The sequence below is a fragment of the Mustela nivalis genome, assembly GCF_964662115.1.
Source record: "Mustela nivalis genome assembly, chromosome: 17".
Taxonomy (NCBI): domain Eukaryota; kingdom Metazoa; phylum Chordata; class Mammalia; order Carnivora; family Mustelidae; genus Mustela; species Mustela nivalis.
Genome location: NC_139036.1, coordinates 57,181,430 through 57,206,389, shown reverse-complemented (window position 1 = coordinate 57,206,389; position 24,960 = coordinate 57,181,430). Strand labels below are relative to the sequence as shown.

At 44.7% G+C, this 24,960-nt stretch overlaps 1 protein-coding gene across 3 annotated transcripts; it reads left to right on the top strand.

The window, feature by feature from the left end:
• Positions 1–122: 122 nt before the first annotated feature.
• ACOX1 (acyl-CoA oxidase 1) lies at positions 123–22,402 on the top strand. Of its 3 annotated transcripts, XM_082705233.1 has the most exons (15): positions 123–377; positions 646–805; positions 5,959–6,119; positions 12,563–12,723; positions 14,729–14,836; positions 15,660–15,779; positions 15,921–16,036; positions 16,415–16,584; positions 17,678–17,840; positions 18,518–18,708; positions 19,197–19,376; positions 19,510–19,615; positions 19,771–19,914; positions 20,068–20,274; positions 20,964–22,402. In XM_082705233.1, the coding sequence occupies exons 3-15, from the start codon at positions 6,055–6,057 to the stop codon at positions 21,012–21,014; spliced, it is 1,782 nt and encodes a 593-aa protein (XP_082561359.1). In that variant the 5' UTR covers positions 123–377; positions 646–805; positions 5,959–6,054; the 3' UTR covers positions 21,015–22,402. The 3 variants fall into 3 exon arrangements, with proteins under 3 accessions (XP_082561359.1, XP_082561357.1, XP_082561358.1); XM_082705231.1 differs by lacking the exon at positions 5,959–6,119; XM_082705232.1 differs by lacking the exon at positions 12,563–12,723.
• Positions 22,403–24,960: the final 2,558 nt, after the last annotated feature.

The following is a 24,960-nucleotide window of genomic DNA, read 5'->3' as shown; positions in this document are numbered from 1 at the left end:
GCTGTTAGGGATCCCGGGAACGAGAGCGGAGGACTCGCCCGCCCCACCGCAGGGTACGGTCGCCGCGCCCACGCCGGCGCCGCCTCCGTCTCCGCCTCCGCCTGGCCCGCGGCGAAGGAGAAGGGGCGGGCCGGGGCGGGCAAGGGCGGGGCCTCGCCGGTCCTGGGGCGGCTCTTAGGGCCGGCTCCGCGCCGCCGCTGCAGACCCGTCGTCGCCGCCGCCGCCACCGCTTCGACCTCTGCCGCCACCGCCGTTGCGTGTCGCCACCATGAACCAAGATCTTCGCAGGGAGCGGGAAGCCGCCAGCTTCAACCCGGAGCTGCTCACGCACGTCCTGGACGGCAGCCCCGAGAACACCCGGCGCCGCCGAGAGATCGGTGAGGGCGGCGGGCCAGGCCTCCCTCCTTCCCCGGGCGCGGCCCCACACTCGCTCGAGGACGAGTCGGGGGGCGCTGTGGAGCGTGGGCCGCTGCGCCGGGCTCAGCTTTGGGGGGAGCCGGGACCCCCACCCCCGGGGCCGGCCTGTGGCGGGGTGAGGGGTGTCGGCCCACCTGCCCGCGCTCGGAACACCCGCAGGGATTCCAGGAGGCGTCGCGGCGCCCTGCGTCTCGGTCTTCCTCTTGATGCCCTCTCGCCCTCTTCCAGAGAACCTGATTCTGAATGACCCGGACTTCCAGCACGAGGACTTGAATTTCCTCACCCGCAGCCAGCGCTACGAGGTGGCCGTTAGGAAAAGTGCCAACATGGTGAAGAAGATGCGGGAGTTCGGCATCGCGGACCCCGAGGAGATCATGTGGTTTAAAAAGTAGGTATGCCTGCGCCCCGATTAAGTGCCCGAGCGCAAACCTTCTTTTAAACGCGCAGCCCGCGGTGTCCTTCTTCATCGTGCTGGACGTCGGACGGCTCAGCCTGCGTATTTGCACCCCACCTGCAAGTGATGTGAGCGAAAACCGGCGTTGGCTTCCGTGTTGAGGCCTTTTAAAGGGATGACGTTGGCAGAATGCTGATCGGGAATGGAGAGGCTGCCGTCTCTGTTCCCAGCAATCAGTACCACTGCCTTTGGCCTAGACATCTCCGTGCGGAGTGATTTAAATTGCACATTGCAAAATGCCTTTGCTCTTTGTAGCGAGAAGGTTGGCTAAATTTAGAAGCGGAGTTCGATTTTTGGTTGCAAGACCAAACCCCGTTTTGGAGCAATAACAGATTGCATTTCAGTATGAGCGTATAAAGCTTGAGTTTAGACTGAAGGGCCGTGTGGGGTAGATGAAGAACACGAGTCAAACTTCAGAGCGAATATGTAAAGAACCTAGCATTCTTCAGTTTGGTGGCCGTGTTATCTAAATGGCTCGTGTTACTTAAAGGGCATAGGAGACCTCCTAAAACCATGCCTTGGTACTAATGCTGGAAAGAGTAGTTCTTTTTCTTTTTCCAGGCCATCTGTTTTTTGTTGTGCTTTGTTTCTTAATTAGAAGTAAAGCACTTTTTTTTTTTTCCCTTTATCCCAATGAGCACTAATTACCGGACCCGAGTACAAGATTTCTTTGACCTCTATGCTGTCTTAGACTTCTTATTCATTTCTGGACACTTACTTTTTTGGGGAGCTTTTAGCATTTTAGAAGTCCATTATTTTCATCAATAAAGATTAAATGATACGAATGGTATGTATTCAAGAGCCAAGAAAAAGGGAACATGTTACAAGTTTTGCCTTTATACAGTGATGGAAATTTCTTCTTTATTCTACTGCCTCTCAGACATTTAATATCTAATTTTTTCAGTCTAACCCGTTTAGTGTTTGGGGGAATGGAATCATTTACTGTATGCCTTAGGACTGAGAATTCCTCTTCCCTTTAGTCATAAAATTATGATTTACTTATTTTCAGTAGTCAGAATCAAAGTTGTTTATCAAATTCCAAATGTCCTTTTTTGCTTTTGACATTTGTAACTCACGGCTGTGGGGATATTGAGGTAGAGTGCCTCCTGGAAGATTATGTTTCTGAATCACCTGAGTTGGGTTTTAGGTAAACTTCAAAAATGTAAGATTTTACCCTTTTTTAAGCAATCCCCACAAAAGAGATTTGTTCTGTTTTACTTCTAAGTGGTCGATGCAGTGCATTTCAGAATTGATGAGATACCGTAGTCAGTGTTGGTTTGTAGTGTGTAAGCAGAGTGGAGTGAAGTCACAATGAAACAGAGCCTATGCCTTTATGTGGCTTAAAACAGCAGATGACATGACCCGGTTATTTTGCCTGTCACTTTTTATGATACAGAACTTGCTGCTTGGGGATTATAGGGTACAAAGGATTTTTTTGTTTTGTTTCTTTAAAGATTTTACTTACTTATTTGACACAGAGAGAGCAGAAGTAGGGGAAGCAGCAGACAGAGGAGAGGGAGAAGCAGGCTCCGGGCCTGGCTTGATTCCAGGACGCCGGGATCTTGCATGACCGGAGCCCGAGAGAGCCAGGTGGCTCTAGAGTACAAAGTTTAACACACCTTTTGACATCCTTCCTGTATTTCTAGGATAGGACAGGGAGATCAGCTTATGTGAAAGAAGGGGATTGAAAATGAGTCTTGGCAGTACTAAATGCTGTTGAATCCAAGCCCGCCATTGACTGTAGCTCACACCCAAGTTTCATGTACCACTAAGAAAGAAAAAGTGCTGCCAATTAGCTATGACCTCCTGTTACTTGTAAGATGCGTCTGATTTTGTAAATGCTCCGTTGGTGCCGTATTGCCAGAACTGATGAAATATAGTAGTATTTCTCTTTAAAGGGATTTTGAACATTTACTGGTTTCTTTAAGATTTTATTTATTTATTTGACGGAGAGAGAGACAGTGAGAGAGGGAACACAAGCAGGGGGCATGGGAAAGGGAGAAGCCAACTCCCTTGCTGAGCCAGGATCCTGACGTGGGGCTCAATCCCAGGACCCTGGGATCATACCTGAGCCAAAGGCAGATGCTTAATGACTGAGCCACCCAGGCACCCTAAGCATTTACTGGTTTCTTTATAATTATTTCTCATATCTCAAAATTCATATATGGGATTTTTTTTTTTTTTTTGAAGATTTTATTTATTTATTTGACAGAGAGATCACAAGTAGGCAGAGAGGCAGGCAGAGAAAGGAGGAAGCAGGCTGCCTGCTGAGCAGAGAGCCTGATGCGGGGCTTGATCCCAGGACCCTGGGATCATGACCTGAGTTGAAGGCAGAGGCTTTAACCCTCTGAGCCACCCATGTGCCCCCATATATGGGAATATCTTGAAGTTGATGGAAAATTAGTAAGATACTTTGAGATTTCTCAACTTGAGCAGCAGAAGAATTGTTCTCTTCAGGCCTTGGTGAAAAAACCTTGCTGTTCGGGGAATGTAAAAATTGTTTTCCTAATCTCCTCTCCCACAATTTTGTCTTTTAATTATCCTGTTTCCTATGAAAAGAAAACTAAAGTAATTTAAAATTCTAATGAAGATCAGCCATGGTTTCTGTTACCCTCCTTAGGTTTTTCATTTCTTAATTTTTCTCTTTTTAAGATTGATTTATTTGTTTGATAGAGAGCCGGCTAGAGAGGGAACACAGCAGGGGTAGTAGGAGAGCAGAAGCAGGCTTCCCGCCGAGCAGAGACCCCAAGGGCTTGATCCCAGGACTGCAGGCCTGCAGGATCATGACCTGAGCTAAAGGCAGACACTTAACAGGCATCCCCCTCCTTAGGTTTTTATTTTTATTTATTTATTTATTTTCTTTTTTAAAAGATTTTATTTATTTGACAGAGAGAAATCACAAGTAGGCAGAGAGGCAGGCAGAGAGAGAGAGGGGAGGAAGCAGGCTCCCTGCGGAGCAGAGAGCCCGACGCAGGGCTCGATCCCAGGACCCTAGGATCATGACCTGAGCCGAAGGCAGAGGCCTTAACCCACTGAGCCACCCAGGCACCCCAGGTTTTTAAAGCCGATTGCTTGAAAAGCATCTTCAGGAGTGATTAAACATAATTGAAAAATGAGCACTAATATTTTGTTCATGAGTTGATTTTCAAGTATCCTCAAAAAAGAATCTCAGTATGTTTATTAACATAAACAGTCCATAGTTTTTGTTTTGTGTTTTTCCCTCTGAATTTCTTAGAATTATATTGTGTCGGTATCATGATTTCACATAACCAACCCCACAGCCTCCCTTCCCTTCCAGGGAATAGGAGTGTCTTATGTTGCCCCTGTTTTGGGCACCTAAACAACTGCTTCTCTTCCTCAGAAACTCTCGTAAGTTCGTTTCCTCTTTTAGTGAAATGTAATTGTTGGGGAATGCTGTGGGGCTCTTTCCTTTGAGAGAATGACATCCGCATTTATCTACCCCATCAGGCTTTGAACTCCCACTTCGGTGTGGCGGGCACTGCTTCTCCACTGTCCAGCAGCCACCAGCTCCTGTTGACCCAAGTCACTTGGAAGCTGACTCACTTCTGTTCACACCTCCCCTTTTTCCTCTCCCTCCAGTCACTTTATTTTTTTTTTTAATAAAGATTTTATTTATTTGACAGGCAGAGATCATAAGTAGGCAGAGAGGCAGGCAGAGAGAGAGGGGGAAGCAGGCTCCCCGCTGAGCAGAGAGCCCAATGCAGGGCTCGATCCCAGGACCCCGGGATCTTGACCCAAGCCGAAGGCAGAGGCTTAACCCACTGAGCCACCCAGGCGCTCCGCCCTCCAGTCACTTTAAATTGACATTCAATATTGGTGTAAACATTATGGAACCTCCAGGTTAAAAAGGCGTTTTTTATATTCCTTGGATGCAAGCGTTCCTTAGGTGTTTCAGTCTGTCCCCAGCACCCCTAAAAGGTGATCTTCGAGCCTCAAAGTGAATTGGCAGCCTTCTGCCTCCTTTTTTTAAATTCAGGCCTTGCTCACTGGACAGACCACGATAAACTGGTGACACTGCTTCGTATTCATTCCTCTAGCAGTCATGAGGATCAGTTAGGTGCTCCTTACTTTGTACTTTGAGCTCTTTATTGAGATAGAACAAAGTAGACACCAGTAAGACCTTTCACAGTATAGCCACGGCTGACTGGTATAGATGGTTTGTATTTTGACTGTTTCAAGATTGCGGTGTTTTTTGTTTTTGTTTTTTAAGATTTTATTTATTTATTTGACAGAGAGAGAGATCACAAGCAGGCAGAGAGGCAGGCAGAGAGAGAGAGAGGAGGAAGCAGGCTTCCCGCTGAGCAGAGAGCCCGACTCGGGGCTCGATCCCAGGACCCTGGAATCAGGATCTGAGCAGAAGGCAGAGGCCTTAACCCTCTGAGCCACTCAGGCGCCCCTCAAGATTGTGTTTTATGAGAAAATAGTTGGAGACAGAATTTCAGTGTGATTGGAGTTCCCTTAGTCTGGAGTAAACATCAGACACCGTCAGAGATAAATGTGTGACATTCTCCCATTTCTGTTGAGCCACCTTCAGACTCTGAAGACCTTTAGAGATCTGTGGTTTGGCCCTGGAATGTGTATTTACTATCCTGGATGTTGGCTTTGGTGTTACCTAGGGAAAGATTAATCTATTCTTCAGCAGATGTTGTTCCTAGCTCTACAAATAAATATTCCATGGAGTTTTTTGATTTTCAAGACAAGTAAAACTTGAAAATAAAGCAAACACACCCACTCCAGAGAATACGATAAAACCAACAGATGACACCAACAAAACCAAAAAAACCAAAAGGGATTCTTAGGCTAAAACCTGAGGTAGTATTTGCTTCCTGGCTGAAGTGTAGAATTAAAGAATTCTGGTTGTGAAACGACTTGGGTGGGGAAGGGGTGGATAGCACTGGATTTGGCCTTTTAGGTGGGAAAAGGGTAAATTTTACATTTAATTTCTTAAGAGAATGGTTGAAATTTTCCCAGCCTCAATGCTGAAGGCCATAGTTGTCTGGCAAGAATGTGTGGTAGAATGCAGTTTCTGGAGTAAGGCTGAGATCCTTTTCTTTTCTCTCCTGTAGAGTACATATGGTCAATTTTGTGGAACCTGTGGGCCTCAATTTCTCCATGTTTATTCCTACCTTGCTGAATCAGGGCACCACTGCTCAGCAGGAGAAATGGCTGCTTTCATCCCAAGGACTCCAGATAATTGGCACCTACGCCCAGACGGAAATGGGCCACGGTTAGTCCACATTTGAGGGTCAGGGGGTAACCCACCTCAGGACTTAAACTGATAAATGACTCCTGATGTTTGGTTTTTCCTGCTGCTACACTTTTGGGATTTTGTCTTTCAGTTGTTAAGCCTTAAAATTCAGCTTCTCATTTTCTCATAGTCATTTCCCCACAAACTGGTCCAAGACTCTAGCCTGAAACATCCTTCATTCTTATTTCTAAAAGTCTTTTTACCCTTACTGCGTATACCCCATTTTAATGGCTGTTGAACAGTTTGGAAAGATGAGATTGAAAATGTGGCAAAATTGCGATGGCGTCTAATTATAAAGAGAGACTTTGTTGGAAATTCTTGGGAGTGTTAATGCCTTAGCAATATCTGAAGGTTGCCTCTCTGCTTTCATGAAGCCAAAAATGTGGACTTTAAGGGGGACAGAGGATTAGAGCATTTAATTACTCTTTCTTTCATTGCCCACTAGCAGGCTTAGAAGGCAGGTTGGGAAAAAGTGCATGATTCTTTTCATTTGGTTACAGCAGTCTTTTTTTATACTTGTTTTCTTTACATATTTCTGGACTTTGGATTGCCAGTCATTCTTGGTTAAATTGTTCATAATAATGGGGCGCCTGGGTGGCTCAGTCGGTTAAGCGTCTAACTGAGGTCTTGATCTCAGAGTCGTGAGTTTGAGCCCCACATTGGACTCCATGCTGGGCGTGCTGTCCACTTAAAAAAAATGTTTATAAACGGCCAGCTCCTTTCAGAAAGTTTGTGTTTGGTCTGAATGAAAAGAACATTCGTTTTCACAGACAAAGGCCATTGGGAGGTTTGGGGGTTTCAGATTTGAGCTGCCTTGTCGTTCCCTAATTTATCATAAGGCCACCATTATGTAAATAAGGAGAGAAGGAGACGCAAATAGCATGAAAACTTCATTTTTGTGTTTGATTTGGTGCTTTTGGGTTTGGTGAAATAGTTTAAGGAAATGTTCTTTATCATAATCCCCTTGAGAGCTGCAGATTCTGGTTGTGACGTTGTCTCCCGAACACCCAGCCCGAACACCCAGCCCTTCGGCTTTAGGATAGCCGATACTGAAATCAGCAGCCTGAAGAAAGGTTCCTAAGGGAAGGAATGGAACATCATCCAGGTCTTCCTGTCTGGGGGGTAGGGGCTGGAGGCCTGGAGGCTAGGGGGGAAAGGGGGAGTGTGTGTGTGTGTGTGTGTGTGTGTGTGTGTGTGTGTTGTAATCTTGAAATAGCTTTGTGGTACACAACCCTTCTTTTGTTTAAGTATGCATCCTTGTGGAATTTCTTTGACTTCTAGTCCATGCTATTCATGGGGGCATAAAGATCTAAATTTTTCTGAGGCTAAATGAGTTTGATATGTGTGTCTCTGGTCTAACCCTTCCGCTTCTATAAAGTACGTTGTAAATGCATACTTGCCCTAAATTTTGAAGGAGAGGAAAAAACGAGGACTTGAAGTTTCTGGTCTGAGGAGCCCAGAAATTGATCTGAGGTCCTGTGTTGTTCTGGGTGAGTTGGCATTTTTTGTGAATTTTCTTTCCCTTATTGCTTCTCTCTTTCAGGTAATTTCTTGTACTTGAACCAACTTTGTGTTAATCTCTTGCATTTTCGTGAACAGAATTGTGACATTAGGTCTTGTTCCCCGCTGGGGCCTTGTCCGTTCACATTGGGGTTTGTTGGGCTTCGCCCACTGCTGTCCTTTGCCCCGGGGGCACCAGTCAGTCTGTCAGTGAATTTGTGTTCTGTGACAGTGCAGCCTTGTGTAGAACAATCAGTCCTTTGACATCAGAGAGACTGGAAACATGCATGGAGACATCGTGCAGATGGAGGGTGGAAGGTTCGATCTGAAGACCAGAATGTTGACCGGCCAACAGTGATTACCTCAGGTGTCTCGGAATTGGCTCTGCCTTCAAGGTGGGATTCTCTGGGCTCTAGGATGCTGCTGGGATTGAGGAGACAGCCCTGCTCCAGCACCTTACAGGATCCTGAAGAGTCTTAAAATTCAGTCCCCTGCACGACATCTCCATCACCTGCTTTCTCTCGTCCCTCCTCTAAATAACTCGCCTGTCTGTAGAGGCCCACAAACTGCGACACCCGCTTGGTCTAGGGGTCCGTGAGCCTTCTTTACTCCAGGACAGAGGTCCGGGCTCAAGGGCGCGCCCTCTGCCGGGGGTTCTGGTGCCGAAGGGACTGTCCATGGAGTGTGGCCCAGCAGGAACCCTCCTGACCCTGCATTTCTCCAGGTCCCAAAGCAGGTAGTATGCTTGGTCTTCACAGGTACGTGGTCACTTCAAGTTCTTGGCCAACTTATGGCAATTCTCCTTCCTTTGTTCTCTGCTGTTGTCCTCCAAGAAAATAGAGCTTCTGCAATACCCAGTTATCTTCCTTGCAGATTGGTGCAGAACTCAGATAGGAACTAACGCACTCTCTTCCTTTGGGACTTGAGAAATAGTGAACGTGGTTGTGCCCATCACTAGTCTTTCTCCCCCGTATTTTCACTTCTCTGTCTCCTGTCTTCCTTCCCACTGAGTCTCTTCCCCGTTGGAGCCCATGTGGCTCGCTCCCTATGTCTGGAGGCTCTTCTAATTCCCCACATGATGGTTTGTAACAATATAAACTGCAAAAACCAGGGCCTTTGAGGTTATGCCTTCAGAATAACTTTCTCAGAAGTAAACTACTGCATTGAAAGGAGGGACCATTCAATAGCTTTTGTTGCATAGTTTAAGACTTCTGGAAACACAGAACTGGTTTATAGTGTATTTAGCAAATTATTTGTGTGCTCTGTCTCCAGAAGCCCCATCAATGTGGTTGCTTTAATGTTTTTTGCTACTTTAATACATATCTAAGAGTTAAAGTTTTCATTTTCCAATGCCAGCGGGCTTGGACTTGTTGGCTTACTGTCTGTATTTCCTGTGTATAAACTGGGTTTTTCTCCTTTGCGTGTTGATTGGATAAAATCTGTACATTGATCTTACATGATTATGTTGGATGCTTCAAGTATTTTTTCTCTTGCCTTCTGTTTTGTTAAACATTTTGGCTTTACGTATAGAATGCATCCTTCTCTGAATGGGTACACATTTTTTTTCTTCATATCTTGGATAATTATTCTCTTATTTTCTTCCAGTATTTTTGTTCAATTTATGTTTAATGTTTTGACTTGTATATGGTGTAGAATGATGAATGAATCCCATGCTGTTTTTGTTTATTAGCTAGTAGTTTTTTTTCCCGGTTGTTCTTTCCAGTTCTTCATAGAGTTTTATTAATAGTTTCAGTTTATTTTTGGAACCTTAACATATATTTATTAGTCCCTTTGTTTTTCTCCTAACATCATAAAGATTGGTTCATTGTTGCTTTGCAAGATATTTAAAAATCTGATAGGATAAGCCTCCTGTTATATTTTAAGACCCTCATATTTGGTGTTCTTGTATATTTATTCTTCTAGGCGAAATCCAGTCTTAATTTGTTAAATTCTAAATTATATTCTGCAGGAATTTCAAATCCGTGTTAAATTAAATCCTTGTATTTCTTGGGAAGTATTATCTTTATTATAATAAAGGACTGACTTTTTGACCAATTTCTTTCCTGTTAGGTATAACTTCTTTTATTCATCCTATTAGGTATTGATTTCTTTTTCCCTAGTTAAATCGTTAATATCCTGAGCAAAGTTATGTAACAGATTTTAAATATTTTGTTGTGTTTGTAAATTGCTTTTCTCTTTACTGAGATTTCTGCTTAAAGCGTCCTGATGGATAAGAATGCAGTGATTTTTTTCTTTTCCTTAGAGCGTACAGCTTTTTAAAATATATTTATTATCGGTGGTATTTTGTTGTTGATTCCTAGGATTATAATCATGCTGCCCACAGAGATGCTATTTTAAGTCCTTCCTTTTTTAATGTATTATTAATCTAATCATTTTGTCCTCAGCATTGGCTGCCAGCCCTAGGTCGTGTAGAGGGAGAGACTGGAAAGGCCTTTCAGTGTCATGGTTTTAAAAAGATTAACAGTAGCACTTCATCAAAGTAAAGTGTTGGAGCTTTGTGATTTAAAAATAAAGGATTTAAAAATAATATATAATCTTTATCATGCATAACCAACTTTTTACAACAAATACTTGATTTCAAGTCAAAGAAACTATCCAGGTCACTTTCCCCTTGTAACATGTCTAAATTTCATCCACTTGTGCATAATCCTTACCCTAGTCACAAGAGATCTTTTTCTCCTAAAAACGTTCTTCAGTCTCAGAGCGGTTTCTGATTACAGTAGTTTCCCCTGCCCTATTCTGTGTGTTTTGTGGTAACGCTGGCATTGGTTTTTCCAGCATACTGATGTAGACCCCCTCCTGTGGGTCTGGTGGACTGCATCAGAGTGGCCCGTCCCTTCCCAGGAATCGCTCTGGGTTCTAGCAATGCCAAGTAGGCTTTCAGCACTGAAAGTGGCAGGTCCCAGGCCACAGGGGTCAGTCCTGGTTCCACCGGTTTCCTCCTATCAGGTCCCAGGTGTATGCTGATTTTTCTTCCTAGGCACCGGTTCTTTTAAATTAAAACCCGGAGGCGAAGGCATTCCTTCTTGTGAGGGAGAGTACTCCTCACGCCACTGTGTTTTTCTGGAGGGTTTCCACTGTTTTTAACTCTTTATTTTGAAATGCTTATAAATCCATAGGAAGCTGTATGAGAATTTCCACAATCAGAAGATGTGATCAGGTGGTGGGATTCTTGTCCTCCTTCTGCCATTATCTTCCTGATCTGAGAGCACTTCCCTCACCTCAGCCTAATTTTTTTAAAAAGTGGGTCAAACAACCTTTGACTTTTCTGTGATTGGGTAACGGAGTAACCATTGCAATCAGAAGACCGAGCTGGTCAGCCCTCTGCGAGCAGCCAGTGCTCCACTGGCATTTGCCTTCTTCCTTTCTGGACAAACTGAGAGGGTGTTTTGGTTTGGGGTTTTTTAAAAATATTTTATTTATTTATTTGTTTGTTTGTTTATTTGACAGAGATCACAAGCAGGCAGACAGGAGGAATCAGGCTTCCCGCTGAGCAGAGAGCCCCATGTGGGGCTCAATCCCAGGACCCTGGGATCATGACCTGAGCCGAAGGCAGAGGCTTTAACCCACTGAGCCACCCAGGTGCCCCAAACTGAGAGGTTTTAAAACTGAAAGGTCACATAGGCTAATTTCTAAGATAATTAAAGAGAATAATAAGGAGCAGTATAGAGTCGGTTAAGCTAGATTTGGAAGTTCAGTGGGATTCCAGTAATGTGACAAGATAACGAAGACATTTCAATCTATTTCCCACTAGAAAGTAATTCACACAGAAGTCTAAGGCATCTGCAAATTTTAAGTGGAAAAGAATGACTTTAGAAAGTGGATTCAGGGGGCGCCTGGGTGGCTCAGTGCGTTAAAGCCTCCGCTTTGGCTCAGGTCATGATCCCAGGGTCCTGGGATCGAGCCCCGCATCGGACTTTCTGCTCAGCAAGGAGCCTGCTTCTCCCTCTCTCTCTCTGCCTGCCTCTCTACCTGCTTGTGATCTCTGTCAAATAAATAAATAAAATCTTTTAAAATAATAATAATAATAAAAGAAGAAGAAGAAAGTGGATTCAGGGGCGCCTGTCTGGCTCAGTCGTAAATAAATAAATAAATGGATTCAGAATTACTAAAACTAAGGTGTTTATTATCAGCAGTGATAATCCCCATATAATTGGCTTGTTATGCATGAATCAGTTATTTGTAATTATTATTGTGGTCTTTTCCGAGAAATTGCATGTCTTTTTTTATTTCTGATATTAATCACTGGGTGAGGAGTGCTGCCAGTTTCTGCATTAAATTGTTTCAACAGGGCATGGCTGGATATTTGTGATGAACCTAAATGAAACAACCAGATTTTTTTAAAAAACAGATTTATGTAAGGAATGTGGCTTTTGCTGGTTGTTTTATGGACACACACGAAGGATTCCAGCCTAGAAGCAATTAAAATTGCTTCTAGAAAAGCCTTTCGTCTGGGGGAGCATTTGTCCATTTGAGAGAACAGTTCCCCCGTCTCACCTCATCAGAGTAAATCATTGCACAGCTTAAATTCTCCATCCCATACTACCGCTTCAGATTTTTTATTGTCTTTGCTTTATTGCAAGGCTGGACTCCTCTCCCTGCCTTGCACGTTTTTGCGGCACAGGCTTCAGAATCGGCAGCCAGTGCTCGCCAAGACCGATTGTGTCAGAGCCGAGCAGCGGAAGAACAAACTTCTCGCCCACTTAAGAAAAATGAAATTTGCCGAGAGTTGGTGAAAGTCATACAGAAAGGGGCAGCACTCCCACCCATGATGATGTCCACCCAACTAATTCATACTTACAGAAGGTTTTTTCTCTCCTTCCTCTCACTCTGTACATTGCCGTTTCTCTCACACCTGATGACTCTTCTCTCAAATGCCCGTCCTTGGTGTTGCTTCGAAGTTTTGTGCACCGAGGGCGGCCTGAGCCTCTGGATCTCCACTTGGGCATGTTCTTGCCCACTTTACTCCACCAGGCGACCGCGGAGCAGCAGGAGCGCTTCTTCATTCCCGCCTGGAACTTGGAGATCATTGGCACTTATGCCCAGACAGAGATGGGCCATGGTACGATGCGTTCAGTCTACCTTCGGGGCTGGGCGGGGCTCTGCAGGCTTAGGTATGTAGGTGGACAGCCCCTCGCGTGTAGCAAGGGCGCACCCGTGTGCCCTGATCCCCCTGCAGAGGCCAGGGTTTCTGCACACGCGAGTCTTGGCATAGACATGGCTTTGGTCAGTGGAAAGGAAAGGTTATGTTATCACAGAACTATGCTGATTATTCTTTTTCATGGTTCCCCTCTGGGGGTCAAGAATAACGAGTCAGGATTTATTTACTGAGTGGTTTTCCAAGTTCCTTGGAGTTGTGTAGAATTAGGTGCATGTAGCATCCGAATCCATCTTTCTCCATCACTGTCTGATTACCTTTCCTATGGATACCTTAATGAGCATGCCCAGATTCCAGAAGCAGCACAGATCAGTAGTGCAGGTGCTCTCTGACTTGCTTGAGGGAAATGAGTGGCTTATATTACCATAATGTGAACATTTTATACCTTGATCTTTTTTGTGCCTTGATTCAGTAAATTCAATCATGTTCTGAAGGCAGCTTGGCCAAAGATTATTGGGGGGGGGGGGGTAAAGATAAGCCGTACTTCCAGGCAGTTGGTTTTGGAGGGAGGGGCTGTCCCTGTGAATCTGGTCTGAATTGGTGTGTCTGTTTGCTGTTCGTTTCCTTCCATCTTCTCTTCCGACTTTGAGGTTTCACAACCGATCTAATGTATATTTGCTACGTGTTCATTTCTCTGCAACTTTATCTTAATTGTATAGCTAATTTGGCTCCTGCTGCAAAGTTGTAATTTACAGGGTTCTCACAAGACCCAGTCCATTGTGTATTTGCAAACATTTTGTCATTATCTTTTCTATTATTCTGTTACTTCTTTTCCTATAAAAACTTCTTTGCTGAAAGTGTCTGGTTCCTTGGTTCTCACATGTACTGGAGAAGGTTGTGGATCACACATGAAGTGATCATTTCTGTTCCTCAACTTGGAAGTTCCTAAGTGTTCCAAAGTTTAAGTTTTTAATGAGATCTGGAGTTACCTAAGCAGTTTGGGAAAAGGTTCTCAGCATTTGCTTTGGGATAGTATAATTAGAGGAAGTATCACTTAGAACATTTATCTGTAACTGTTTTCATAGGATTTTGGCGCATTTGTATTAGGATTTAAAGCACAAATCTTTGTCCATCTCCAGTCAACATGAGACTGGGAACATGAGACTACTCACAGTAATGAACCAGCCAGGTCAAAGTTAAGGCCTGACATTGGATATCACAGAGCGCATTCAGACCTTATTATCAGACTTTTAGAAATCAAAAAATTAAAAAAAAGTCATTGTTCCAGGTCTCTTTTCCCCATGGTGGCTATATCTTTTTAAAGTTCTTATTTTCCGTTCTAACAATCATTCTAAAATAAGTCTTTAATTTATGAGAACTTTGGCTGGAGTCTCTTTCTGTCACCGGTTATCTTAGTCTTTGTAAACAGAGAAGCCCAGAGTGTTGAACTGGTGTGTAGACAGCATACATGGGTTGAAATTGGCACGCTTAAACTTAGAGATGTTATTTTTAGAAAGGCAGTTAACTTCCCTGTTACGTTCCTATCCTATGACCTTGTGAAAATAAGATTCTAAGCTGCCTTTACATTTTCTTTTGATCTAACTAGAGGTGCATTAACTGAAGTACACAGGTAGAACATGCTTGACATTTGTTTTCCCTTGATAGAAGCTGCCGGCTTTGAGTATAGAGATTCTGGGGCACTGGCTCAGTGGGTAGAGCAAGTGACTCTTGATCACAGGGTCATGAGTTCAAGCCCCAACTGGGTTTACTTAAAAAAAAAAAAAAAAATAGTACAGGGAAGTATGTATCTTGGTTATTAACCATTTGTAGCTTATCTACAGATGTCTTCTTGTTGTTAGATTTTGTTGTTCTCTGAGGTAATAGAGCTGAAAGGACGGGGTGGGAGATTTTACCCTGTGCTTGTTTGTTCCCATATTTTAGCCAAGGTGAATGTAACTTATTTCCTTAGGAACTCATCTCCGAGGCTTGGAAACCACAGCCACTTACGACCCTGAAACTCAGGAGTTCATTCTCAACAGCCCTACTGTGACCTCCATCAAGTGGTGGCCTGGTGGACGTATGTGAATTTCTTAGCATTTATTGGGTGTTTTGAAGAGTTACTACAAGACTTATATAATAATTATAATTAATAATTAATTATAAATGCAAGTGTTTAGCGTATATGAGAATATCGTTTTGGAATACGGGAAATGCTGAAGTCTCAGACTCTTCACAGCCGTCAACAGCCTCTTGTGGTGCCTGTTGTAGACCTTCCTCCACTTAAAGGCGCAGAGAGACGGCTGTCTTACTCTCTTTTAAGTTTTCCTCTGAGCATTCCCATCATTAGCAGTTTCCTTAGTCACCATTTAAACCAGCTTCATATTCCTTGTGTGGTTATAAGTAATTTAAATGTAAATAGCCACTTGTGGCTAGTGGCCACTGTTTTGGAAAGCACTTCATTAAGGGAGGAAAAGGAAATAAATTAATGTTCTTATGGTTATCCTAAAAAAAATTTCATGTGAATGAATGAGAGATAAGTAGAAAAGAAAGTAAATTTTTTAGTGAAGTTTTTTTTTAATGAAGGATTACTAGCGAATAAACAAGCTGTATGCCTTAAACTTACAAACACTGTAGGTCCATAATGTCTCAGTAAAGTGAGTATAAAAGCTTTTATATATATAAAATGAAGGATTTCTTTGCCAGAATTCGATATATTTTAATGGCAATCAGCTTAAGTGAATTTCTTTCAGAAAACTGGGTGTGGTACTATCAGAAGCTTCTTGGGTCCACTGTATCGATGGAGGCTGGTTTTTACGTACGGTTTCCCCCCATCTTTTCTATTTCTGTCCTTTGAAAGGTGTAAGAGTTTGCTCACTTCTGTCTCCTTTCTGATGTTACAGTTGGAAAGACTTCGAATCATGCAATAGTTCTTGCCCAGCTTATCACTAAGGGGAAGTGCTACGGGCTACACGCCTTCATCGTACCCATTCGTGAAATTGGGACGCATAAGCCTTTGCCAGGTTAGAATCGTTCATCTGCTGTTGAGTTGCGAAACTAAACTGATGACATTCTTCTGCTAAAAGTGTAACACAACGAGAGAGCCAGGCAAGCCTGGAATTGCGGAGCATGAACACCTTGTGATTGCCTTTCATCTGTGTTAGGTATTACCGTGGGAGACATCGGGCCCAAATTTGGCTATGATGAGATGGACAACGGCTACCTGAAGATGGACAATTACCGTATTCCCAGAGAAAACATGCTGATGAAGTACGCCCAGGTATGTTGGCGCAGCAGAGGTGTCCGACGTGGGGTTTCGGTCGGTAGCTGTCCGTCACCACGGGGTTGCGAGGGTCTGTTCTTTGAGAAAGTAGTAACATGTTTTTACTTCTGATGCTGCTTTTCTTAATGACCATGAAATCAAAAGCAGTTGGCAGGTATGAAGAACATATTCTAGTTTGCTAAACCAGTGGGTCTCATACTTCAGCATGTGTTAGAACCCTCTGGAGGGCTGTGTCCAGTGGGGATGAGATTTTGTGTTTCTAGCAAGTTCCCAGGAGATGCTGCCATTCTGGGGACCACCCTTTGAGAATCATGAGCACAGACTGCCACTCGAGTTTTAACAGAAGGAAGCATCAGTCCTGTGTTCTTTGTCCAGGTGAAGCCTGATGGCACGTACGTGAAGCCTGTAAGTAACAAGCTGACCTATGGGACCATGGTCTTTGTGAGGTCGTTCCTCGTGGGAGAAGCCGCCCGGTCCCTGTCCAAGGCCTGCACCATTGCTATCCGCTATAGCGCTGTGAGGCATCAGTCTGAAATCAAGCCAGGGTAAGGGAGGCATCTGAGATGGGCTCAGTGCTGAAGACCCCCCCCCCTTCGACCCCATTCCAATATCAAAATCCCCAAATGTGATCTCGAGACTGTGAGTTGGCCATGCAAAATCAGCCAAGGGGGCAGTGTGCTGGGTCTGCTCCTTAGAAGGGGGGCAGTGTGCTTAGGTCTGCTGCCTTTTCTTAAGTAGAAAGATGAGGGTAGCCACCTTACTATTTTTAACCTAAGAAAATCAGTAATATTACTAGAACTCTATAAATGAAATGTTTAGAGGTGCCTGGGTTAGAGGCTAAGTTGTCAGCCTTTAGCTCGAGTCAAGATCCCAGACTGTGGGATCGAGCAGCATGTTGGGCTCTCTGCTCAGCATGGAACCTGCTTCTCCCTTTTCCCCTGCTTGTGTGCACACACGCTCAAGCTCACTCGCTCTCTCTCAAATAAATACTAAAATCTTTAAACAAAAAATGAAATGTTTAGAACACTAAAGGCAGTTTGAAAGTCCTGAACGGTGGGAATGGCATGAATGGGGCTCCGACTGTGTTCATAGCCGCAGTGCGGTCTTGCTGCCTTTCACTTGAGCCTGACTCCCTCATGACCTTTCTAACTCCTATTGAAGGAGTAACGAAATCGGTAAGAGCTGACCTTCTTAGTTGTCAGATATTTAACTCCGTGCATTGGGTCTTTTCCAGAATTGTGGTTAAAATAGTTTATTCAGCCATGTAGTGTGTTAGACTTCTTTATCATTGCTTTCCTTCTGGGAACTTAACTTTGATTTTTGAATGTTGCCGTGCGATAGTTTCTGTCATACTGCAGAGACGAGGATGGATGTGAACTTCACAGCCGGAAAATTGATCTGCCTAGGCAGTTCAGCAAGGTAGTTGAGAACATGGTTTTCTGGAGCCAGATAACCTAGATTTCAATTGAGAGAGGATCCGCCACCTACTGGCTGTGTGACCTCAGACAGGTTCTTAACCTGTTTTCCCCTCGGTGGAATGGGGAGAATGTACGCAGTATGTCGAAGTGTGTAGACCCGAATCTGGTGCGTATTAAGTTCTGTGTCAATGTTTACTTTTGTTTCTTCTCTGTCCTTTAGTGAACCAGAACCACAGATTTTGGATTTTCAGACCCAGCAGTATAAACTCTTCCCACTCCTGGCCACTGCCTATGCCTTCCAGTTTGTGGGTGCATACGTGAAGGAGACCTACCATCGGATTAACGAGGGTATTGGCCAAGGGGATCTGAGTGAACTGCCCGAGGTATGTGTTTTCTCATTCACTTGCGGGCTCCCTTCTGTTTGATATTCGCTGGTTGGATAACATCCAGGGAAAACTACATGGAGGGCTTTCTTGAGAAGAATCCACATGTTCTCAAAAGATTCAGCCATTTTTTTCATTGAAAGTGAACCAGATCAGAAGATATGTGGGTTTGGTTTTGTTTTGTTTGTTTGTTTGTTTGTTTGTTTTAAGATTTTATTTATTTTATTTGACAGACAGAGATTACAAGTAGGCAGAGAGGCAGGCAGAGAGATAGAGAGAGAGAGGAGGAAGCAGGCTCCCTGCTGAGCAGAGAGCCCGATGCGGGACTCGATCCCAGGACCCTGAGATCATGACCTGAGCCGAAGGCAGCGGCTTAACCCACTGAGCCACCCAGGCGCCCCTTGGGTTTTGTTTTTAAGTTTCAGAAGCACGATACCACGGTGGTCGTTTATTAATCAAAGGAACATAGTGGTGACTTTTTTGCCAAGTGGAACATTGTGGAAGGGAGTGTGGGGAACAGTACAAATTCAGTCCACTGAGACGGCCGTGCTCTAGTCTGCACGCATGCCAGGGGATGGGGCGCGTGGCTGGCACTGTCCGGTGAGGAAGGGAGGGCTTCCTGGGGTGGCTGGGACTGGGGGCGCCCCCTGCTCCCTGACAGCCTCGCTTCCCCTCAGCTCCACGCCCTCGTCGCCGGCCTGAAGGCTTTCACCTCCTGGACAACGAATGCCGCTATTGAAGCCTGTCGGATGGCGTGCGGCGGGCACGGCTACTCTCACTGCAGCGGCCTTCCGAATATCTACGTCACTTTTACCCCCACCTGCACCTTTGAGGGCGAGAACACCGTCATGATGCTGCAGACAGCGAGGTGAGAACCCGCTCTGTGCTTTAGCTGTCCTTATGGTGTTGGGCGCCCTCGCGGCTCTGTCTGTTAAGTGTCCGACTCTTGGTTTCGGCGCAGGTCGTGGTCTCAGGGTCCCGGGATTGAGCCTGGTGCCAGGCTCCGCACCCAGTGTGGAGTCTGCTTGGGATTGTCTCTCCCTCTGCCTGTTGCCCCTGCCTGCGCGCGTGTGCTCTCTCTCTCTCTCTCTGTCTCTCTCGCTCTCTCTCTGTGTCTCTGTCTCTCACATAACTAAGACTGCTTGAGTCCTCTTCGTCGGTTCCTGTTCCCACGTTTGTGCTTCACGTTACATTTGTTCCTGAGAAAGGTGGTTTTGCCTCCATCTCACCCGCCCGTGTTATCCCGTGGGCGGCCGAGCAAGTCAAGACACCTGTTGCATTACTTAAAGTTGTTGCAAGAGTGTCTCTCTACCGAGAAGCGTAGGTGCTGAGAGCACGTGTCCTGGTGGTTTCTAGGTTCCTGATGAAAAGTTACGACCAGGTGCACTCAGGGAAGCTGGTGGGCGGCATGGTGTCCTACCTGAATGACCTGCCCACTCATCGCATCCAGCCACGGCAGGTGGCAGTGTGGCCAACCGTGGTGGACATCGACAGCCCTGACAGCCTGACGGAAGCGTACAAGCTTCGTGCAGCCAGGTTAGCCCCCCCACCTGCCCTGGGGTCGGCCGCCCGGGGAGCCTCTAGGGGCTGGGGCCTGACGGAAGAGCGGGAAGCCCGAGTCCTGCCTAGCATTTCCTGCAAGCTCCAGTTTTCTCTCATTTCTTAACAGATTGGTAGAAATTGCTGCAAAAAACCTTCAAAATGAAGTGATTCAGAGAGAAAGCAAGGAGGTAGCATGGAACCTAACCTCCGTGGACCTTGTTCGAGCCAGCGAGGTCAGTGGTAGCTCCCCTGTCTCTCATCTTCCCTCTCTCCCTCCCCAGCCTTCACAACACCCCCCCTCCCCCACCCCGTGTTCTTAGTGCAGAAACCCTTGTTGCTGTGCGCTGAATCTTTTCCAAAGGCTCTCTGGCGTTTTCTTTTTATCTAGGCACATTGCCACTATGTGGCGGTTAAGCTCTTCTCAGAAAAACTCCTCAAAATTCAAGATAAATCTGTCCACTCTGTCTTAAGGAATTTATGTCTCTTGTATTGTCTCTATGGAATCAGTCAGAAGGCAGGGGATTTTCTTCAGGTGAGTATTATCTGAATTTAAGTCTTTTTTTTTTTTTTTTTTTTTTTGTAGAAAAGTCACTGTGGTCTACTCTGTAGTTGTGTGTGTGCACATGTCTATGAATGTGTCTTTATATGTGTATCTTTGTTTGTTTGCTTATTTTATCTTTTCTAGGGAAGCATCATGACAGAGTCTCAAATTACCCAAGTAAATCAACGCATAAAGGAGTTGCTGACTGCAATTCGCCCAGATGCTGTTGCTCTGGTGGACGCGTTTGATTTTCAGGATGTGACACTCGGCTCTGTGCTTGGCCGTTACGATGGGAATGTGTATGAAAATTTGTTTGAGTGGGCCAAGAAATCCCCACTGAACAAATCAGAGGTACAAAAAACAGTGTCTTTCCACCTTTTGAACTTCTCCATTTAAATATTATGGCAGGAAAGACCTCAGAGGTGAGTCCTCTGTGAAAGTTCTGGAAGCTCCTGTGGCCTCTTTGGACAGTCCCTTTTTTTAAGGAACAGATTCAGAAGGGAACTGGGTCGTTCCTATAGATCACAGGTCTTTCATCTCCTTGACTGTTTAATAACTGTTGGACAGGGGCGCCTGGGTGGCTCAGTCGTTGGGCGTCTGCTTTCGGCTCAGGTCATGGTCCCAGGGTCCTGGGATCAAATCCCGCATCGGGCTTTATGCTCGGTGGGAAGCCTGCTTCTCCCTCTCCCATTCCTCCTGCTTGTGTTCCCTCTCTTGCTGTCTCTCTCTACCAAATAAATAAAATCTTAAAAAAAAAAAGTATTGGACACATTCAAACATATACAAAAATGGAATACTGTCATACAACCCCCGTGTACCCTTTGTCACACCTCAGTGACTAGTCTCCTGGCCATTGTGTTTCACTTGAACACTCCCCTCCCCTGCATCTCCCCTGGGAACTGTGGTGAGACAAAGGCAAGAAAGCAGATGACTTTATCCGTGGATATCTCAGTACGTGTCTCTCCACCTTCTCGGGTGAAAGCGCGCTGGTTTACGCTGCAGCCCCTCCTCACTGCTCCTGTTCTCACCCTTCCCTGCAGGTCCATGAGTCTTACTACAAGTACCTGAAGCCACTGCAGTCCAAGCTCTGAAGGGTCGTGGGGACAAGTTCCACTCGCTCCAGGAAGCAGCTGGACTCAACACCCCTTAACACTTGTCATGCAGATCTGCTTGGAATCTTTACCAAACTCAGAGAGCTGTGGAGCAAATGATAAATTGAGCCCTTTCCTCTTTTGATACATGAAGAAAAATGAACAGATTTCAGAGATTAAATGAAAAAAAAAAAAACCCAGATGTGTTTGAAGTGCACTTAACACGGCAAGAGGCCTGTCAAGCCCCAGAAAGAGCTTTAAGAGATACAGCGTGACTTCCATCTGTAGTGCTGCTGACCCCAGTAGGCCATGACCTTGGATAATTCGTAGAATTTAACTACTGAGTAGTTTATTATTTTCACCTCTTAAGCGCTAATCACTGGGTATATAAGTGTTTTTAAGCAAAGGTATTTTATATGGGGGGTAAAGCCCTTCCCACCTTTTCTGCTAAACGTCCTACCACTCCTGCTACGGGCCCTCGCTCAGCAGCAGGACTAAAGAGAAGGGATTCGGGGAAAGACGCGAATCAGGAAACTTGAGTGCGAGTGAAGTGTGTGCGCGGCGCACTGACACGACTCCAGCTGTTCACCCCTCTTTGCCGACCTGTTGCTTCCACCTCTGTTCACGGTAGCATCTTCCCGGCACGCGGAGCTCTTCGGCACAGGCCTCGCCTAGGGTCACTGTCCCATGTCATTAGAAATCAGTCTTCCATTTGAGAGATCCCTAAGTCATCGGTGCGGTGGCACAACAGCTCGCTTTGTCCTAGACTTCTCGGGAAGGGGCAGGAAGCAAAATTATCTGCGCAGTTTTGACCCTTGGCCACTGATGGCATCTCCAGCAGTGGTGATTCATCTCTGTCCCCCTCCCTGTCCTGAACGAGATGCTAAGAAAGGAAAAGGAGTCACAGCTCCTTTGTGGTAGAAGGAGAGCTCTCTTAGTCGCGGCTACTGGGACTGTGTTGTGTTGTCCCTACCACTGGCTATTTTGGAACAATCCAGATTTTCTATATCCTGCCATTGTCCTAAACCATTTGAATGCTTGGAGGATACAGTGTTCAGCAGTGCAAAGGTAGACGCTCAGGCCACCTCCTCTGCCCAGGAGCACCACAGAAAACTGTGACAAACCATGTCGTCTGGTTTGGGGATTTAAATCATCGAATCAATATAATCATCAAAACTATGGCTAAGGGATAAATGCAAATTTCACAGAATGTCTTTCTTACTATACATGGGCTTTGTTTTCAGTCTCTTCCTGGGCGTTTGATCTGAATTGTGATCTTGTTCTTTGAGCTGAAATCTAATTTACACAATCATTCTGCATTTAAAGGTTAAACACGTAATTCCTAATGAAGTTTTTTCTTAAAATCGAAGTAAAACAGCATCACTTGTTTTGTTTTGTTCTGTTTTTTTAACCTATTAACTGTATTTGTGACATCTGTCTCACAAAACCAGTGAGAATCGGTCTGGAGAATGTGGTATAATTTAGGGGAAATGTCATTCCTACCTTGGGACCCAGCATAAAATCTATCACAGTGGAACCAGTTATATGAGACTCTCACGGTCAGAATACTCGTTGGCCACTAAGCCTTAATCCTTCCACCAAGAGAGCTGACTGGGAATTTTTTTTTTAAGATTGAAGTAGCAAACTCTGTTCATTTCTTTGAGATATATCTGGACCATAATTCAGATTCTTGGAAATGGAGAGTAAAATGCATAATACTGATCTGTTAAATGTAGAATTGCTTTAGAAGTAGTGGCTAAATACCTTATTCCCAGACAAACATCTGTAGTTGGGATCTGATACCCCACCTACCTGGTGCAGCTGCAGACGCCTGGGCTGGCGCCCAGTGGGTGTGAGCAGGTTGCGAACACTGCCCAGCCGCCTTTACGGCACCGGGAGGAGTATTTAAAAGCAAAATCTGATATTTGATACTGTTTTTATTAACATTGGGGTTTTGTCTTGTACTTTATTCACTGTAACCTAAGAATATAGTAAGACGTTCTTAATTTGTACTATAACAAGAAAAAGAGAATGCCACATAATTAAACGTACGAAGAATTTTAAGGTCCAGGTTTACGAAGTTACCAGGTGCAGACAACATAAACTTTGCTCTCTGCAGTGGAGGCCCGCGGGCCTGGCGGCAGCTCTTCAAACAACCAACAGGTCCTGTCTGATCTTCCAAAGAAGCCAGGTCTCTGTTGCAGGTGAGTTTGGTTCTTTTGTGAGCCACTTGCACCAAAAGTACTCAACCTACTCTTCTCCAAAATGATAACATGCTAAGAGATATTTTTTTCTATTAGATACTGATAGAAGCCTTTTTTTTTTAAGTGTTATGAACAGAACTCAGAATTTTGAGGTTTAATAGGATTTTGCTATTTGTCGTGGATGAAGGTTGATTCTTCCTGAAGTGTTGGGAGCTCTGCTTCATGCCCTACTAGATCGATCCAGAGGAGTAGTTCAGTGTTTGAACCTTAGGGCTTCAAAGCACAGTTGGTTCCAAAGCCTTTGGGGCCTTTCATGTTCTTGGTTTAAGAACATAGCAGTGCTAAGTATCTATTTATCTTCAGAACATTGACTTAATTACAACATTAACTATATTCATATGCTTTCTGAGAACTCCCTGCCTGTAATTTGAAATTTCATATACCTGGAGGCATTTTACAGATCCTAAACATAGGCTAGGTCTTCATTCTTGGGATTTCTTCAGCTCAGGGCTTTGGCTGGAGAAACAGGACCCGTTCAAAATCATGGAGAACAGAAATTGGTTAGATGGCTATGGCTCACAGTCCCTCCCGCCTTTTCCGAGCGCTTTCTGTCCAGCTTTTAGGAAGGCAGAGATAAGGTGCAGGTGTGCACTCCTGCTAATCTTTATAAATGTGGTGGGCATGCCCAGTCATAGTTGCCGTCAAGCAGTGCCAGGAAATGGGTTCTAACACCTGAGACCAAGAGTCTTGTTGATTCTCCTTACTCAAAGATTTTGATGATTTTTCATGAAATAATGCAGAGGTCATTTCAGCTAAGTATTTACTACATTCTTGGAGGAATTGACCCAAGTCACATTATAAATGACTGAAATAATTTTTTATTTTAAAATACCAGTAGACTTCTGCTTTTAGCTCTACACACTATAAAGTCTCACTACCTAATCCTGTGCTCCATGATGGTAAACAGAAACATGAGGAATCTAGAGTTACCAGGTGTTAGCTGTTGCAGACCTGCAAATTCCCAGAGTCCAAGGGTTTTTTTGTTTTGTTTTTATTTTGCTTAAAATTTAGTTGGGCCACCGGGGCATCTGTGAGGCTTTGTTGGCTAAGGGTCTGCCTTTGTCCAGGTCATGATCCCCGGGTCCTGGGATCGAGCACCATGTCAGGCACCTTGCTCAGCAGGGAGTCCCCTTCTCCCTCTAACCCTCTTCCTCACCATTGTTCACTGGCTCTCAAAAATTTTTTAAACAACGGGGCGCCTGGGTGGCTCAGTGGGTTAAAGCCTCTGCCTTTGGCTCAGGTCATGATCTCAGGGTCCTGGGATCAAGCCCCGCATCAGGCTCTCTGCTCAGCGGGGAGCCTGCTTCCTCTTCTCTCTCTGTCTGCCTCTCTACGTACTTGTAATCTCTCTCACAAATAAATAAATAAAATAAAATAAAAAAAAAAAAAAAAAAAAAAAAATTTTTTAAACAACACATTTAATTGGGCCATTGATTATTTTAGGAAGATCATGAAAAATTGGGGAGTGATTTTAAGAATTCTGAACCAAAAGAGGTGGTTTTGCCACAATACAGTTGACTACTTCACAGTTCAGGTAGCAAACATACAACCTTCCACATAACGTTCAGACTGCTCACTACTTCGTAAACATTTTAGTTCCAATTGCTGTAGATTCAAGGATATTACTTGTATTCTTCAGAGTGTATAATTCCTTGCTCCCTTTCCCCCCTTTACTGTTAGGG

Excerpts from the sequence above, each read along its gene's own strand:
- ACOX1 (XM_082705231.1), top strand. The coding sequence starts at position 269 with ATGAACCAAGATCTTCGCAGGGAGCGGGAAGCCGCCAGCTTCAACCCG. Across the intron at positions 17,841-18,517 it reads ATCTGAGTGAACTGCCCGAG|CTCCACGCCCTCGTCGCCGG; the intron begins GTATGTGTTTTC and ends GCTTCCCCTCAG. Across the intron at positions 20,275-20,963 it reads CCCCACTGAACAAATCAGAG|GTCCATGAGTCTTACTACAA; the intron begins GTACAAAAAACA and ends CCTTCCCTGCAG.